Source organism: Misgurnus anguillicaudatus, chromosome 19 (genome assembly GCF_027580225.2).
Source record: "Misgurnus anguillicaudatus chromosome 19, ASM2758022v2, whole genome shotgun sequence".
Taxonomy (NCBI): Eukaryota; Metazoa; Chordata; class Actinopteri; order Cypriniformes; family Cobitidae; genus Misgurnus; species Misgurnus anguillicaudatus.
In genome coordinates, this window is record NC_073355.2 from 22,967,501 (window position 1) to 22,986,058 (window position 18,558).

Below are 18,558 nucleotides of genomic sequence, written 5' to 3' on the forward strand. Positions count from 1 at the left end.
CAATTTGATAATATGAATGATAATACGGGTCTGCATGGCTTAACTAAACACTAAATAACCCAAAAAACAAATATCCTATAGTATGGTATGGGACTGGAGCTAGTGGTGATGTTTCAAAAAAGCAATAAACAGTAAAGTTCAAATGAATTACTTTAAGCTATAAGATTGTTACAGTATGTCCCTGTTTAATACTGTACAGTACATACTTTGATTGTATTTTACAAATCAGCTTAAAAATATAAGACCATTTTTGTGCTCCACAGAATAAAAAGCCATACTGTGTATGAGGGTGAAAAAAATCTTAATTTGTGGCTTCATTCAGTGCCATAACATTTGCAATTGTGCTGTACTTTGAAAATGATGTTGAACCTGCTTTTCCCTGATGGTCCTAAAACAACCAAGACAATCTGTTCTCACCGAGACCCTGCAGATTGAGAGGAACTGTAGGAGTACAATCCTGTTTAACAGGGCGATCTGAACACGAGGTCAGATGGGCTGATGTGCAGGAACGCTATCTGTGCTGTGCAGGGTTGCTCTCTACCACCGCCTGGGCGATGCCTGCTTGATCTGACAGCTCACACACACATACACGCACGCACACAGATGCAGGAGAAGCTGTACTCATTAAGGATCTGACTGAGGCTGAAAAACACCGCTCAGCTTTGGAGCGCACAGCGCTAATGAAGCTAAGATGCTACAGTGCCTCTCGCCGAGTGTTTGAGACGATAGCGAGATGGAGAGCATACAGGCTTCTCATTACACCCTACTGCTCCTCACTGCCCTCAAAGCTAGCGAACTTGAAAGCTCGGCTTGCCATCCGAGTGCTACAGCAGAGCAAAATTTGACTACTTTGACACTAGCTTGGAAAACTACACGTCACTGGTCAGAGTCGGCCAGCGTGAGTCCGAGCTGTAATGGGTTGTAAAAGTAAGTATTAGGGTAAAAAAGATGCAAAGTTATGTGAGACTTGTATCTAAAACACTTACCTGTGTTTTGGATTACATCAACACAAAAGGAGTTCATGTGTGTAAGTAAGATAGAGAATTTGTGTGCGTGTTAGAGGTGACTGGCTGGGACTTACGGATTTTGGTTTGAATGGTGGCTGAACTTCTTTGTTCTCCAGCTTCTCCCAGTCCATGTAACGAAAAAAGGCATGCTCCCTGATGTCTCTCTCTCCCTCAGGACCGCAGCCCAGACGCTTGCCTGGGTGTTTGGTCATCAGCTAAAACAATACAGGATGGACAAAACAATGCAGCAGTGAGTGGACCTTAACTCATTACAAATGCCAGACTGATCTTAAGAGTATTGGTACATATTTTATGAGTCTGCTAATTCGTATTAATTTTTATGAAATGAATTGTACAAAAGCATACGATTATCGTTAAAACAAACTATATCAAAACCCCACCTTTAACATCACCCCCCTAACTCCAATGTCAAAGGCAAATGGTACAATAATGTACAAATTAGCCACAACATAAAATACGTACAAATTGCCATTACATAAAATTGCAAACGCTGATAATTTAATGTCAGTAAGTCTCCAAATAGCGACTTATAAAAGATGTAGCACATGAAAAAAGCACTGAATACATATTACAAAAATATATTTGTAAGTTAATATTTGTTTTTCATATTACTAAATACAGGTTTATGTTTACATACATTCACATTTATGCGTTTGACATACTTTTTAGTATGTGTGTTTCCTGGGAATTGAACCAAAATGACTTCACTGCTAACGCAATGTTCTACCAACTAAGCTACAGCAACACTATAACTCGGCAATCCATACAAAAATCAAGCAATTTACTTTATATGCACCGTCGTATACCAACTATTCTTAACTTAACATCATTTAATCTTTTATAACATGGCACTCTGAAATGCTTGATTCTGATTGGTCAGTTTTTCACTGATAATGACTGCTCAAAACTAGTAAAACTTTGTTCAGGGTTCCCACAACTTCAAATTCAAGGACCTTTAAAGGACTTTCCAGGTCCAATACCCTCAAATTCAAGGACTAAATGTGGGGACATATTTCAAGTGAGAGCAAGGTTACATCGTGTTACCCTTTAAGATACATTGTTACATGTACATTCTATCACTGCGGTGACACTTTGGGGATGCCTCCAGGGGTAAGTGCGTCTGAATGTGTATATCAAATTCAACCAATGGTGAGGCTTAATGACAAAGACAGGGTGACGCGGGAGCTAGTAAGTATATCGCTATCTGAAATATTGCCAAAGACGGCGTTACAGGGACGCAGGAATTATGGCAAGGGAGACGCAGCGTCTCGTTCCCTTCTCAGGGAACAACAGTTACATACGTAACCCGAGACGTTTTCATGTGTCAAACACAAATATGAAAAAAGCATTTTGATATGAATCAACATTTGTAAATATATAAGCATTTAAAGTGAACAGTTTAGCACATGTGCTTAAAAGGCTAGAAATTGTATGATATTATCCTACACTACACAGGAAATAATATGGATTTATTCCCCCAGAAAACTTCTTGCATAAAATAGATTCAAGCACTTTTAATGACCCTATATTTTCAAAAACTTCCAAGGGCCTTGAATTTTCCCCCCAGATTCACAAACTTTCAAGGATTTCAAGGACCCACGGGAACCCTGTTTGTTTATACTTGCATCTTGCTCCACAACGCGAGCCTCCGCTGATTGCATGCACGTCTCAACAAACGGACGAAGCATTTATAGTTGACACGCTTGCTGTTGCACTAATTGATTGAAACGACAGGGGTCGACGCGAGCAATTGAGTCAAAAACAAACACAAAGAAGAGGATAGAAGTCGTCGTTCGCTGGAACAACCCTGGTGCTTGTAACATTAGAGCTTGATATATACATGAATAAAACGTTGATCTCTTAAATGTGTCTTTATTAAATAAGTTAAAGGTAGGGTATCTAATTTTGAAGATGCTAACGGTAGCCGAATAGCAATGAAACCACGATCCCACCCTCCATTCAAATCGCCATCCAAAGTCACGCCTCTTTCAAAACACATGAACATCAGACGTCCACATCTCATATCACATTCACCAGTGAGAAAACTTTGCAGTAAAAGCGAATAACATTACCAATATTACCAACATAAACAACTGGTTTACATCAGAAGTAGAATGTTTCATCAAAGTAGAATATCTGAATCCATCTCAATACAAACATATCGCGTACCTACCTTACCAAAATAAACAGTGCAACAGCCCTTTCAGACCCTTTGCCTCCTGCAGCGGTTTGCATCTCGTGGTAAAGCAATAAAGTTACCGATGTTCATTTGGGTTTTTGCTCTTTGCTGATCAAGGCAGTTTTTGCTGTTGTTGTTTTAAAAGATGTCTTTCGTTTTGAGGCTCATGTGCAAGTTGTCAATTTAGCAGATAAGTTTGCCATTCTCCCTCTGTTTACAGACAGAGGTGAGCGCACATGAATGCGCCAATGACGTATGATGTCTGCGTGAACAAAGGCAACGTCCGTTCGGACCAAGATCTATGATTGGTTGAACATTTTTTGGTCCTATCTCTTTCACAGATGACATAAATTTCTACAAATACATTTAGACAACTTAACACAGTGATTGCTATCAGGATGTAAGGACACTTTTAACCAGCATAACTAAAAATGTTTCTGGATCAAATCAGATTCCCTGCCTTTAATTAAAGTTTTACTAAACAAACGGAATCTCAAGGTTTGTATTTTATTTCTCATCTGGTGGTACATTTACAACAAATATAAGCCAGTAATTCTCAATCATATGTATAGAATTCGTGTTTAAATGGTTCCATACTTTACTTTAAGAGTGTCAGATAAATAGTATATGCATTTTTGGGCATGGATTGATCAAAGAAATACGTCACAGGCTTGCCTGTTCAGTCAGAATCCCCTCAAGGTCGGTCATTTTCGGATGCGGAGCCGCACGCACAGTTACAAAAATTGCTGTGCACACCGCGTTGACGTCATTTTTGCCGTGCGCACTGACACGCTCATGCGGACCCATCGAGTATAAACAAAGCTTAATGCACATGTCATCAGGGTCATCTGGACAGATGCAGTTTAATACTGACACATACATTCAATATAAATATGCATAATAAATAATATGAGATTTTATTTACAAATAATTACCCCAAATGCATTTTCTTCTTGGCTTAAAGCCATAAGGAAATGGGACATCCTCATGAAAGGTTTGTACAAAAAATGGTAATAAAATACACCAAATACAGATTTTGTGTGTATATACAGTATTTACTTGTGTGGTCATATATTAGGCGGTATAATTTACAGCCAGCCGGGTTGTAATCGTAAATAAATCTTGACAGGGTGATCAGGAAACTGATGCTTATAATTAATATATATTTTAAATGACTATGTAATGATGATAGCCATAATATTTACTTTATTTACAGCTGGACACATCAGTATTGGTTTACATTTTTAAACAATTTTATATTATAGGCTTAAACTAAACAGCTGTGAAAACTATGGCCCAAGAAATTTGTTAAGAAAATGAATTACTTTGTTTTAGGTCAAACATTTTTTACTTTGCTATTTCTAGGTGGCGTCTACTTCTCAACGTCCTCAAAACCACCCCTGCTAACATTTCTCTCACTTTTTCCCTTTAAAGGTAGGGTAACAGATTTGATCCTGAAACATTTTTTTGTTATGCTGGTTAAAAGTCTCCTTACATCCTGATAGCAATCACTGTGTTAAGTTGTTTAAATGTATTTGTAGAAATTTATGTCATCCGCGAAAGGCGCAGGACCAAAAAATGCTCAACAAATCATAGACCTCGGTCCGAACGGACGTTTCCATTTTTGTCCCTCATACGTAAGCATAATTTAAATGCCCACCGCGCAGCGAGTCCACGCAGACACCACACGTCATCGGCGCGCTCACGTGCGCTCACCTCCTGCCTGTAAAAAGTGAGAACAGCAAACTTTTCTGCTAAATTGACAACCTGCACAGGAGGCACAAAACTAAAGGCATCTTTTATAACAACAACAGCAAACTTCTTCACTGCTTTACCACGAGATGCAAACAGCTGCAGGACGCAAAGGGTCTGAAAGAGTCGTTGCACAGTTTATTTTGGTAAGGTAGGTACGCGATATGTTTGTATTGAGATGGATTCAGATATTCTACTTTGATGAAACATTGTGTTGCTTATGAAATTTGAGTTCGTTTACGGATTAGCGTAACGATATAGTTACTACGTCTACACAACCGAACGTGTGCTTAAACTAATTCTGATGTAAACCAGTTGTTTGGTTATTTTGGAAGTGTTATTCGACTTTGTACTGCAAAGTTTTCTCACTGCTGAATGAGACATGAGATGTGACCGTCTGATCTGTGCGTGTTCATGTGTTTTGGAAGAGGCGTGACTTTGGATGGCGGTTTGACTTGAGAGTGGGATCGGGATTTCATTGCTAGGCGGCTACCGTTAGCATTTTTCAAAATGTGTTACCCTACCTTTAACTGGCAGCTGTTTTATTCCCCGCTAGAACACGCTATGTTGAATACAACAAAATGGTTTGGCTATTTTATTCCAGTGAGTGACTTTAGCGTGTGTGGGAGAGATTAGGCGAGGGGAAAAGCTCAACAACGCTTTTTCTTCAGCGCCTCAGTGCGCATGAAAAATTGATGGTAGCCGAGAAAGTCTTAACAGGCTTGTTGTGAAGCATACTGTAGGTGGTGCTGGAAAGGTTTAGGGTGGAGGTCTCTGCCAGATGGTAGTATCTTAACCTTCAGTTGGACCAGGCTTAGTTGTGCTGGGTTAGGTCAATATCTGACCCCCCAGTATCCACCATGTGTTACATGCAGTAAACCTGCGCTTGCTAAGAGCTGCATGTCCCACTGCCTTTTGAAGCTTTGTATTATTGACATCATTAACGGGGTGAGGACATGTTTGCTCGCTATGTGGCAGCAGAAAAATGCTGCTACTGAGACGTCTGTCTCTCTTTCTCCGTCCCTCCAAGTGCAAAAATTGACTAGTTTGTGGTTGTATGAAAAATGCATAATGTTATTTATGCTTATATGGCTTGTGTTTGGAACCTCATTGCTATCAACTATCATGGCTGTATTTATAACCCTCTACTTTATACATCCATCCACTCTCTATTTCTGCACGAGCGCTGATATTTCACAGCCGCCCTGCTCTGAACGACAGAGCCACAGCATAATCTGACAGCGCAATTCAGGAGAGACTCCAGAGGCTGACTCGAGCCAAAAAACACAAGTGACCTGCAGTCTCGGAGTCAAGTCAATCGCTTTATCTGTCCCTCCTGACCCTCTCCAGCTCACCACACAGAAGTGCTCTTCAGAGAATTTAGCATAGATGCTCTTAAACTTTAACTTTGAGTTAGTGATGATAACGCAGTTGGTCACATGAAGGACTGACAGCTACAGGAAGCTATGGGAATTTTCTCCTCATCACTGTCCTGTTACATTAGCCTAAGATGGTTTGTACATGACCACCAGTTCACTCGCAAAAATAAAGATTCACATTTGAATGAATAAAGAACAAGGAATATTTTATCATGGGCTATATATAATCCGTGTGTCCTTTTCTTGTTTTTGGAGTAATATACTTTGATGCAGTGGCGGCTGGTGACTTCTTTTTTGAACTTGAACTTAAAAAGAGACGCTCGCATTTTCCAGACACTTACATAATATCATGCGTAATCAGAGTTTAGTGTTAAGGGAGTGTCTTGCGTGTATTTAGGAAATGTGAGCGTCTCTTTTATCATAAACGGTCTTGACGAGTGTGCAGCAGGCACTTATTTTGACAAACACGTGATGCACACAGGATCTCTCCAAACGCAGGACACATATTTTGGAAAAGGGAACCACACACGTGACAATCCGAACACTTATTTTGAATTAGCGCATCCTCGGAAGAGCAGTCACGAGCCGCCACTGCTTTGATGAATATTATAATACTTTATTAGTTAGCCATTAGTTAATGCACTAACAATGAACAATACTTCTGCACCATTTATTAAAATTAGTTCATGTTTATTTCGGCATTTATTTATAAAATCAAGTGTTGTAACGGTTAACATTAATGCACTATGAACCAATATAAATAACTCTATTGACATTAACTAACATTAGCAAGAATTAATACATGTTGAAAACCTATATTGTTCATTGTTTTTTCATGTAAGTTATGTTTACTAATAAAAACCTTATTGTAGTGTTACTCAAATTCCTTATGTATTGTCAAACTTTTACGCCGGCGACTGGCATTTAAACATTTTTCAAATGAAAGCACAGAGTTTTTCAAAGAAGCCAGCAGCTTGCGTTTTTTTTCGCACTGAAAATCGTCACTCTACAATTTTTCTGCGCTCAGCTTTGGGTGAAAAGCTCAGCTCGTCAATGTCAGTTCTCACACGCCTGTTCAATCACAGTCACGGAGGGGCGGGACAAATATCAAAACAACCAACCACCGCATTGTACAACGACTGATAAACAAAGCAGAAGTATCAGAGCAACTAAAGTGCTCAGTCGGCTGATAAAAGCTGCAAGTTGGCGTCTGACAGGCGTTTTTAGACGCGTTTAAAAGCTTTGGTGTGTACACCCCTTAGGGTAATTTCCATTTCAGATGTAAAGGCATTTCTAGATTAATAAGATGCTTGTTATTTATCATATTAATTGACTACTTGTTTGATAGTCAATGAAAAGGTATATACCATTTTGTTAGATTGTAATCTATTTATAAGGACAATACAATTTGCTATAGTAATACTATATATTGTATTATATAATATACTATATATAATATACAATACTTTCCCAATTTTTTCTTGTAAACCTGCCTTAAAGCGCTAAACAAATAATGAATGAAATAATGAATAATGAAAATTTCTATATGAGATCAATAGTCTTATTGATAGGTAAAAACATGAACAATTTACCCAAAATGTTTAATATACAAACACGTTAAAAATAGGGATGCACGATCTTGATTTTTCATGGCCGGTTTTTATACCGGTTTTCTTAACAAGGAAATTGGCCGATTCCGATCCGGTTTCCGATTTTTGTTCTTATCAAGCAACAAACAAGAAAGAATGAAAGTATACATAAACAATATGTTTATTTGGTATTTAACAGGCTAAACTTGGTTTGGCTATTGAAAACAATAACTGTAACCATCTAAAATTAACAGCAGGAACTGTGCAGTAGGCTACGTTCAATACAAACATAAGTGGTTAAATGAGACCATGACATGGATGGTTGAGTGAGGGTTGAATGTCTTGCCTGTTTTGCATTATCAACAGACTTTTCATACTTATTGTGTTCTATCAGGTGATGAACTTAAATGTCTGACCAAGTTTGGTTTAACATGCTATAATAAATTATACATATGATATTTTGAGCTAACACTTCACATATGTGCTCTGGGGACACCAAAGATTTATTTGACATCTTAAAAAAAGTCTTGTGAGATGTCCCGTTTAAAAATTGTAATTCTGTGGACATTTGCATTTGAAGACATTTCTGTATGAAAATTTTTAATGGGGGTCTGGCTCATGAAACGTTATTTGGGTTATGAATAATATTAAGCACCCATTCAGTTTTAAAATAACCTAATATTTCCAAGTTTTCACTAACCATAGGAACTCTGTATTGTCATCACATTACTGTAAATGCTTGTAATATACTTTTAAAGGAACAGTATGTAGGATTGTGGCCAAAACTGGTATTGCAATCACAAAACTTGTGGCTAAAACTGGTACTGCAATCACACAACTGGTGGCCAATACACAACATGACAACATAAACATCAGTTGAGGGTCGCAACTCCACTTTTTAAATGACGATATCCTGGCCAGACCACTGTTGTCAGTGATATAAGTATTTGAAATGAAAATGATTTCTTAATGTCTAGTGACATATCAAGGCCATTTTATGATTAATTGATATACATTTCTTACATACTGTTCCTTTAAGTCTGGAGATTAATTTGCAGATCTGTTTTTTTCATTTGATCTTACTGAATTCCAACAAGTTTTAAATGTGTTTTACATTTAACCAGGCATGTACAGTAGCGTCTTCTAAATTCAGATGGCTTGAGATATTCATGGTACTGTTAGTGCATACAGTGACTACTGACTATATCTTACACAAATGCAACATATGCAAAGAGAAAGAGGACGAGAGAGAGAGAGAGAGAGAGAGAGAGAGAGAGAGAGAGAGAGAGAGAGAGAGAGAGCGCTCTAGATTGGACTTGTGGCATATCAGTCGATATCAGGCTTGCATCCCAAGCCGCTCTCAGCGGTGTGCTGGGCTGTGTTCCATATCAAAGAACCACAGCAGCCCACTTTAATCCTCTCATATCAGAGCTGTACACTCCATCAACACTGATAATACAGTACTCTTCAATTAGCACTCAGAGCACCACAGCTGCACAAATCTGCTGGTAGCACTGCTGTACGAGAGCTTCCTGCGGCACACATCGTATACCTACCTCTGTCTTCTGTCTGGATCATTAAACTAGAGTCCTTCAAAGCCATCTGACAGTGTTTACACTCATTCACAATTCATCCAACATTTTAACTACTCAATCATACTCATATGTCTCAAAAGCTGCCCATACATTCCATTACCAATGTACTAACAGAATAATGCTATTACTGGTAATACCATTGTACTCTGATAAATGGGTTGATGACATAAAATGCATTTTATCTACTGTAATAAGCATTTGGCTAATTCATGTGTTCATTCATTTTACTTTACAATGTATTTTATTTGTCGTCAAACCAAATATACTTCCCATATGGTACTGAATAATTTGTATTTTGAGATGCACGCATATTCACATTTCAAATATGACTACTGTATGATGCTCGAAATGCTACAATGCAAGGCAGTTCAAACAATTTTGAGACACAGGCATAGAACCTCACTTTATAAGAACAGCCATTTATTCAATACACTTAAATTGGCATAAATACATGGGAAGCTCAGATGCAAAAGCCGCTTACTGTACCTCCGTCAAAAATGAGCTAATGATATTAATCGAATGCTCTCGACACGTATTATATGTTCATCAAACACCTTCGCTTCAAATTCGCTTAATCCTGGCCTCAGGTCATTCAAAAACATTCCTTTGTTAGCAGAATCCACTAAATGCCACATCGATTTTTTTCAGCAACGTGCACGTAAGATGAATTGGATGAACGACGGCACATGAAACCCCCCGGATCACATTTAAACTTGTGTCCCTTGTGAGTACTTGAAATTGAATACAACACGAATGTGGCATTGATATGGATCACAGCGCCCCCTGTGTGGTTCAGTTTCATTATTTTTACATTCTGACTTCATCATTTGCAATGTTTCTAGTTGCATCTTTAGTGATTTTGCAACTATGTCTTGTCCAGAGAAGTGGAGGTTTTTCTCCAAAAATGCTTGCCTGCACTAAGAATTTTTTTGTAAAATGTGTTAAATACCAATGAAATGACTAAAGTGACATTTGTAAAAATAAAGCATTTCAATTACTGACTATTAACTTTTTCATTGCCATTAAAGTGAAATTACTGAACCGAAACATAAGAGCCTAAAAAAATGGCCATTTACAAAAAAACATGTCAGACGTACTTAGAGGGTTTTGCATCTCAACTCAATATTCAAATATTCTTAAATATTCCCTCAATTTTAGAATAAAAGCCTATTTCCCCCCAAACAAAACCCCAGGCTCACAAGCAAGAGAGGAAATTTTGTTTTGTTTATGGCAGAACGAAGCATCAACATTTTGATTACGACAGGTTCAATTTATCCGTCCGTCCTCTGAAAGTCACAAGGCCAGACTAAATGAGTCATTCAATTACGGTGCTGGATGAACGATTGCGCCGTTTGGTTAAGGGAAATACCTCATTTATATTGCATGGCGCCATTGTAGCCTTCCCAGCAGCGCCCAAAGCCGCTCTGAAGCAGCGCTTGTCCAAACTTACAGGATTTTCCAATCTGTCTTAAATGTCAAGGATTCATTTAGCATTCCTGCTCTATTTTAGGAGATTGTTGGGGGCAGAGGCCTTCAGAATCTCACAAAGTCGCTGCACTGCAGAATTAAACTATCAGAGAAGTTTGGCAAGCACTTACAGCAGAACTTATGAAGAGAGAGAAGCAAGAGAGGGAGAACTCATCAAGACAAAGAGCTCTGCAGACAATGTGAGAAGACAGAGAGACAGATGAGATGGAAAAAAGAGAAAGATGAAACAAGCTATGAAACACCGAAAGCAGAAAGTTGGAGGATTAACCATACAGAAAAAACACAATAAATTCAAAGAAAAAAAAGTAATTTCTGTCATTCAGTCTTCATCATATCAATAACTTTATATGCTGGATAAAATATTACAATTATTAGATATCTATATATATATATATATATATATAAAACAATTGTTTTAATATCATCATCATTTAGTTAACTTAAGTTAAAAAATAAAACGTATAAATTTTTTCTTATTATAAACTTACAGAAAGTACTACATCATCAAAATTACAAAAGTTGGTTAAAAGACAACACAACTACTTTCAAACTGACACCCTCATGTAAACTAACTCTAAAGAGGTTACCTAGCTCTTTATTTCCACCCTGTTAGCTTCCATCCTGATAATTTTCTTGCCATTGTATAAATACTTAGGTTGTAATTATAAAGTTTGAGTGCCTGTGCCTGACAGGAACATATTATCTGGCATATGTCTGAAAGTCTCAATTATTCATTTTAGAAATTCTTTAAATTTATAATACATGCATGTGCATATTTATAAGAGATATTACTCCAAAAGCATAACAGAAATTACCTGATGGAAAAAAATAGAGGCATACTGTAGGAATGTAAAAGTGAGTCTTTTGTTTATCAGGCTTTACCCAGCAGCATGCTGCATTTTCATGAAGCCAGTCAAAGAGGTCCAACATTCAGATTCTGAACGCGGAAGGTTGATTCATTATTTAATGCTCACATTAGCATGAATGTATTAGTGCACAGGTCCCTTTGGAGATACCTGCTCTCACATCTCCCTTTCCACTTTATATTCTAGACTTCTTGTCCTTGCAATACCAAAAGATTTCGTTTGTCCTAAACTCAAACTACAGTAAATGGGTCAACAGACAGCATGCTGGCTAGTTGAAGGGGTCAATCGATAAACCTCACAAAAACGTGTTCAAGTTTTATTTAACCCCAAAATAGAAAAACCCTACTTAAAGTCTATTTCAGGAACATAGATTTTTTGCAATATGTTATTTTCACGAGAATCAGGCTACTTTCCACTATAATATCTTATTTCTATAATGCATCCAAGTGCATTATAGAATTCTTATTTGATTTTCATTAGGTAGGAAGATCCCTATAATCTGTGTTATAGGGAAAACATACTGTAAAACCCTAATGTTTAACCCTTGTGTGTTATGGCGCTTTTCCATTGCATAGTAACCCACAGTTTAGTTTAGTTTGGGTCGGGTCAGCTCACCTCACTTTGGCATGGTTAGCTTTTCCATCGAGTTTGGTATCACTTCGCATTAGGAGGGATTATAGGCGTGTCGTTATATTTGCGCTGCCTACTGCTGTGACATCATAGTGAGAGCGTCGCTGTACATTCCCATACATTTATTATTTCTCAGTCCGCCACAAAATTAAAATTGGCCACCACAAATAGATGCACATCGCGTTTATCACTAATGTTACCTCAGTCTCACATGACAGTTTCTGTTCAAACACTGTGGCGTCAGTCGAAGGCGCTCCGCTGAGCCTCACTGAAGTTGCATTTAAGCATATAATGCTGACATGCTCGTCGCGAATGTTCCGCCACAAACTGCAAGTTATGGTGTCCCTGATTCTCAACCTATGGATGTTTGTTCGTGAGTTTGGGAACTTATAGCAGAGCACAGATGACAACATTTTTGCTCGAGACAGCGCAAGCTAGCGATGACGCTGCAGTGACGATTCTCTCAGACCAATCAGTGACCTACAGTGTTTTCGCGTCATGTTTGGTATTAGCTCGGGTCGCTTGGAACCCCAACCGAGGTGGTACGAAAAAAAGAATCGGGTTCTACGTACTGCACCCAGTGGAAAAGCTCCCAAAAGTAAGCTGACCCGACCCAAACTAAACCAAACCATGGAGTACTATGCAATTGAAAAGCGCCATTAGTGTGGATGTTTTCATAGGTTTTTTTTTTCTTAATTTGGCCACAAGTTTCTCTGTGTTTCAGCAAATGGAATGATTTTGGGTGACAAATCTTATATTTACACACCTTTGAGAAAATGCTTTGAAATTTTTCAAACACTCAACAATACTTGTGGGCAAATTTACTACCGTTTCGTGTTGTTTGTGGATAAAAACACCCACTAAATTAAACGGCTGTAAAAATGTATCAGATCAATATTTTTTTCAAATATTGACCAAATCTTTAAAAAATTCAATGATTTTAACTCTTTAATTGGCAAGTTCACAAGTGATGTCACTGATTTGGGAAAAACACACTAAATGACAGATTTTTAATATAAAAATTGATTGTGGACTGGATTTTTAAAAACCTTTTTCACAGTTCTGAGCTTGTCAAAAATTAGTAAAAACATTGGCTTTGATGCATTTTTAGTTTTTGTGTAGCATCAGTTTTATTTATTTTTTCTCCCTCATTTATTGTTCGTGGCTGTTTTTTCCCCATTGACTTTCATTATAACAACTTTTTTTGATTGCATGACACCTTATTATCATGCATTTTTGATTGTTGGTGGTTTTTCATTTTGTCATTTTTACTGTTGATCACCATGTGGCACCATTAACCCTTTAGTAGGCCTGTGCAAAAAACAGAGCTTAATTTCTGGCTTGTACATTAAGTTAAATGGTGTGTGTTTATGTGTGTATATGTTACTGAAAATCAGTCATTTTGTGCCCCACCAAATCAGTGACTTCACTTATGACCTTGTCAATTAAAGAGTCAAAATCATGGAGTTTTTTTTTTAAAGATTTGGTAGTTTTGATCAATACTGATGTTGATTAACAGATTCATGCAAAAAAAATATTTATCTGATACATCCGTTGAATGTTGTGGATGTTTTCATCCACGAACAAAACAAAAGGTAGTAAATTTGAACAATGAACAAGGGTTCAAATAAGCAGTACAATTATTATAAAATAAACTGTTTAAAGAACATATCTGTTATAGTAAAGAGACTTTTAACAGGTAATACTGCTACATTTAATTTTTAAATATAATTTTAAAACCCCTCGAATAGAGTGCCGCAGGAATGGCATCTTTTAGCGGGACACTGGTTCCCAAGCAAAAAAATATTTTACCCATAGGCTTTAGGATTACACCTCAAAATGAATCTACAGTATGATACACAGTGCTGATTTTTTGCAATAATCCAAAAGTCCATAGGAAAAATGAATGGGCTTTTAGTGAGGAAACAAGCGCCCTGCTAACTTCCAGGTTATCCCTTTGGCACTCTATTAGGACACCATTTAATTCTGCTCCTGTAGAGTAGCTGACATACAGCATCCTGCCATTTACCACCAACACCCCTGCTTCTGGGGTGACATACTGCATGACCCATGTTTTTGACAGGTTTCTGCTGATAGCAGATGTTCCACTTCCCAATCACTATAAGAACGTACTCACATCCTCTACAGCACAAGCCTCAATTTTATTCTACTACAAAACTCTTTTCTGCTTTTCTACACAGCCATATGCTCTTCTCTGACTCCGCAGTGACAAGCAGAAAGAAACATGTAAAGAATAAGCAAACAGAAGCGGGACGTCTTTCCAGCACTTTTGAGGGAATACTTTGTATTGTTGATGGAGATGGCCCAGACATTCTGCAGCTTTTGTCTGGTTTTGTTGTCTTTTATCTTTAAGAAAGAAAAAACATCCACATCTATTCAAAACTTGTCTAGCAGCTCTCCAATAAAAGCAGGAAACGAATGGAGCTCTTGGGGTCCGCGCATAGCCGGGAGCCATCTGCGTTCCTGCTCAGTGGTGTCTGAAGCTACGTGCTTGTGCGCTTTTTACCTGAAGGAGAGACGATCTCTCAAATAAAGAATAAGATTATGTGTACTTGACTGTTTTACCTGCAAGGAGTAGCAATGGCCTGCTAATAATAGAACGCGAGACAGACAGTGCTGGAGATTTTGTAAAGGGACGTGATCAGCATATCGATCATCTAGGTCAAAGGTTTCGGCATTTTTTGTGGCTGCTGTGAGCAAAAATGAAATGACCACTGCTGCTAAAAGACGATTTATTATGCATGACGTGAGGTCATCTATATATTTCCTCCATTCCTGGACATTTTCATTTAAAGCAACAGTGTGGTAACTGCAGAGACAGCCACTTTGACAAAAGCATCAGTACTGACTTAGAGACACAGTGATGAGATGGATTATATCTGTAACCATTTAAACTACAAGCCCATGCTGAATTTGACTATTTTGAATTACCAACCAAAGGGGCCAAGGTTTGGCTGTTGAGCATAGGCAAAGTGCTTTTAAGGAAGTCACACCACTAGGTGGCCATCTTTGCAGGGCCTCCGGGCAGTTATTTCAGTCATGCTTTACTCCTATCTGGGTGATTCTCACGAAATCCAGACTTAGAAGGTGTCCAGCATCAGATTTTTTTAAAAGGCCATTGAAGCCAAAAGGTCTGAACTTACTATAACCATTATTTTTTAGAGGATTTAAAACGTATTTCCTACAGAATTATTTAATTTTTTTTAGATTATCATTATCAAAAATTATCATTACCGTAACATGATATAACATTAAATATATGCATTTAGAAACTCATGTTTCGGTAATGAGAACTAAAAAGTTGTCTAGGCACTATGCAAAAAAATTCAACTTTTATCTGAAGAGAAAAAATAAGAAATACTTACCTGGTAGACATCTTGAGTGTCACAGTCAATTATGTACCTTTCAACAATTTTTTTTTTTTTGAAAATGTTAGTTCCTTGATGTCTTAAACTATAATTGAAAATTGTTGCAGAGGATGAGAAAAATTTTCTTGGACACATTTATATTCCTTATTATTGTCTCTACATTTACCAATGATCACCAAATACCACATGTTTATTTACTGTAAATATTTATAGTAACATGCATTGAAGTTTTTTATTTTTTAGATTTTTAAATAATAGATATTTCTATTTGCATTTACTTTTTTTATAAAAATGTTTCATGATACCTCATAAGTCTAATTTCGCGAGAATCACCCGTCTACTTTAATGACGAAAAGACGGAAATCTCTAAAATTGTGTGCAAAAGACACAATTAAACAACATATTTCTGAACAACAATTAAATCTTGCATAAACTGTACCATTATGTTTAAGCTCAAATTGCCCTAAAAAAAGCTTCTGCGCAAGCTGGTTGGCAATTGCTGTATAAAGGTAGACCCTGTACAGTATATGTCAGTATATGGCTAGAGAAGGCGTTAGCCACTGTGTTACAGTACTTGTTGTGGTTAAGCAGGCAGTTGATCCATTTTGAGAATCTATAACAGATTTTTGTAGATGGTACAATCAACACCTCTCATAAATGTAATGTGATATACTGGGTGCTCACCCCTTTGCAGATGGCCACGGCCTCTTTTGACATGGATTTGGGATAGGACACATGGTGCTCCATGATGGACTGAAACAACTCATCCTCATCTTCTCCATCAAACGGGGGCTATGGAGAGACACAGAAAGAGCGGAGTAAAGAAATGTGAGGATGAGCACAAGAGATTTATTACTTGCTGGTACTATAAATGGTAGCCAGTAATGACATGGATTATCTCTCATTTGCTTGTAATTTTCCCACGTTCCACCGCAGAATTTTGTGTTTCATTAACAACGGGAATTCAAAAGTCATCACCATATTAAAGAGCCTCTCTGTCTTGTTCTTGTTTGTTTAGGGAAGACTGGAAGGAGAATCGCAATGTCTTCTTGTATGGATAACTCAATAGCAGAAGTCTCCACTGAAAACAATTCATACTTTTTTCTCGCCAGCGTTCAAGGCTTGACTTGTTTCAGAACAATTCATAAATAATTGACTCGGCCCGATAGGCATGAAATACTCGCCGTTAGTCTCGGGAGATTTGCAGAATGTAATTAATAAAAACTGACCTTGAGATTGCAAGAAGTTATTTACTGAAAGCAGCATAGAGGAAATGAAACACAGAGAGTGTGAGAGGGCCAAAGAGGCGCGAACCCCATAAGGGTCTCTCTCCTTTACTGCAAACAATCATTATTCAGTATTTATTTTCTTGCTTTCGGATTAAAATATCTTGTTACATTTCATTTAAAGGATTAGTCCATTTTCTTAAAAAAAAAAAAAATCCAGATAATTTACTCCCCACTATGTCATCCAAACTGTTGATGTCTTTCTTTGTTCAGTCGAGAAGAAATTATGTATTTTGAGGAAAACATTCCAGGATTTTTCTCATTTTAATGGACTTTAATGAACCCCAACACTTAACAGTTTTAATGCAGTGTTTTCTAAAGCATCTTTAAAGCATTTAAAGGATTCTAAACGATCCCAAACGAGGCATAAGGGTCTTATCTAGCGAAACGATTGTCATTTTTGGCAAGAATATTAAAAAATATGCACTTTTAAACCACAACTTTACATATATGAAACGCACATTTGCGGACCATTTTAAACAATAAACTGACACAAAGACATTAATTAGTATCATTCCACATCGTCGGAACGGTCCTCTTTCTCCACACTTGTAAACACTGGGGCGTAGTTTCAATATGTCATCCATGACCTCTTGACGTGACGACGTATTGCGTGAGGACGCGCTGGAGCGTCACAGGACCAGAAGAAGACAAGAAGTTGTAGTTTAAAAGTGCATATTTTTAATTTTTTGCCAAAAATGACAATCGTTTTGCTAGATAAGACCCTTATGCCTCGTTTGAGATTGTTTAGAGTCCTTTGAAACTGCAATTTAAAACTGCATTAAAACTGTTAAGTATTGGGGTCCATTCAAGTTCATTAAAATGAGTAAAATCGTGTAATATTTACCTAAAAAAAACCATAATTTCTTCTCGACTGAACAAAGAAAGAAATCAACATTTTGGATGACATGGTGGTGAGTAAATGATCTGGGTTTTTCAAGAAAATGGACTAATCCTTTAACAGTGCCTTTGTTACATATGTTACATGTACTTACTATAGTAATAAGACTAAATTGTGAATAATTGCATACAGCTGAACTCTAATCCTACCTCTACAGTAAGTACATGCTGCTAATTAACATTACTTAGTACTTAGTTTTATATTACACTGTAACATTGACACTTTAAAATAAAGCATTTTAAAATATAAAATTTAAAATAAAGCAAAATAAAATTGGCTGCTAACGTATATTTTGCATTTTGAAGTCGACACTATCTGACTAGCTTGCGCTATTTAATGTGCACTTCCAGTGTACGATACCTCTGAGATGTCCTAGATGCGACTTGACGCACTGCTGCGTGTTCGGTGTGCGACCTCCTTTAGTTTGACAAAATTTGGTTAGTTTTATGCTTTACAGGGACACTCCCCTAAAGTTA

At 37.4% G+C, this 18,558-nt stretch overlaps 1 protein-coding gene across 4 annotated transcripts in view; it reads right to left on the bottom strand.

Moving 5' to 3' along the window:
• Positions 1–18,558, bottom strand: part of prkcbb (protein kinase C, beta b) — a 165,011-nt gene that overhangs the window by 19,781 nt on the left and 126,672 nt on the right. For all 4 annotated transcript variants that reach the window (XM_073857195.1, XM_073857197.1, XM_073857194.1 and 1 more), the window contains 2 exons: positions 16,580–16,687; positions 1,082–1,222 (listed from right to left, as the gene is read on the bottom strand). In XM_073857195.1, the coding sequence (XP_073713296.1) occupies positions 1,082–1,222; positions 16,580–16,687 (249 nt within the window). The remainder of the gene's footprint in view (positions 1–1,081; positions 1,223–16,579; positions 16,688–18,558) is intronic.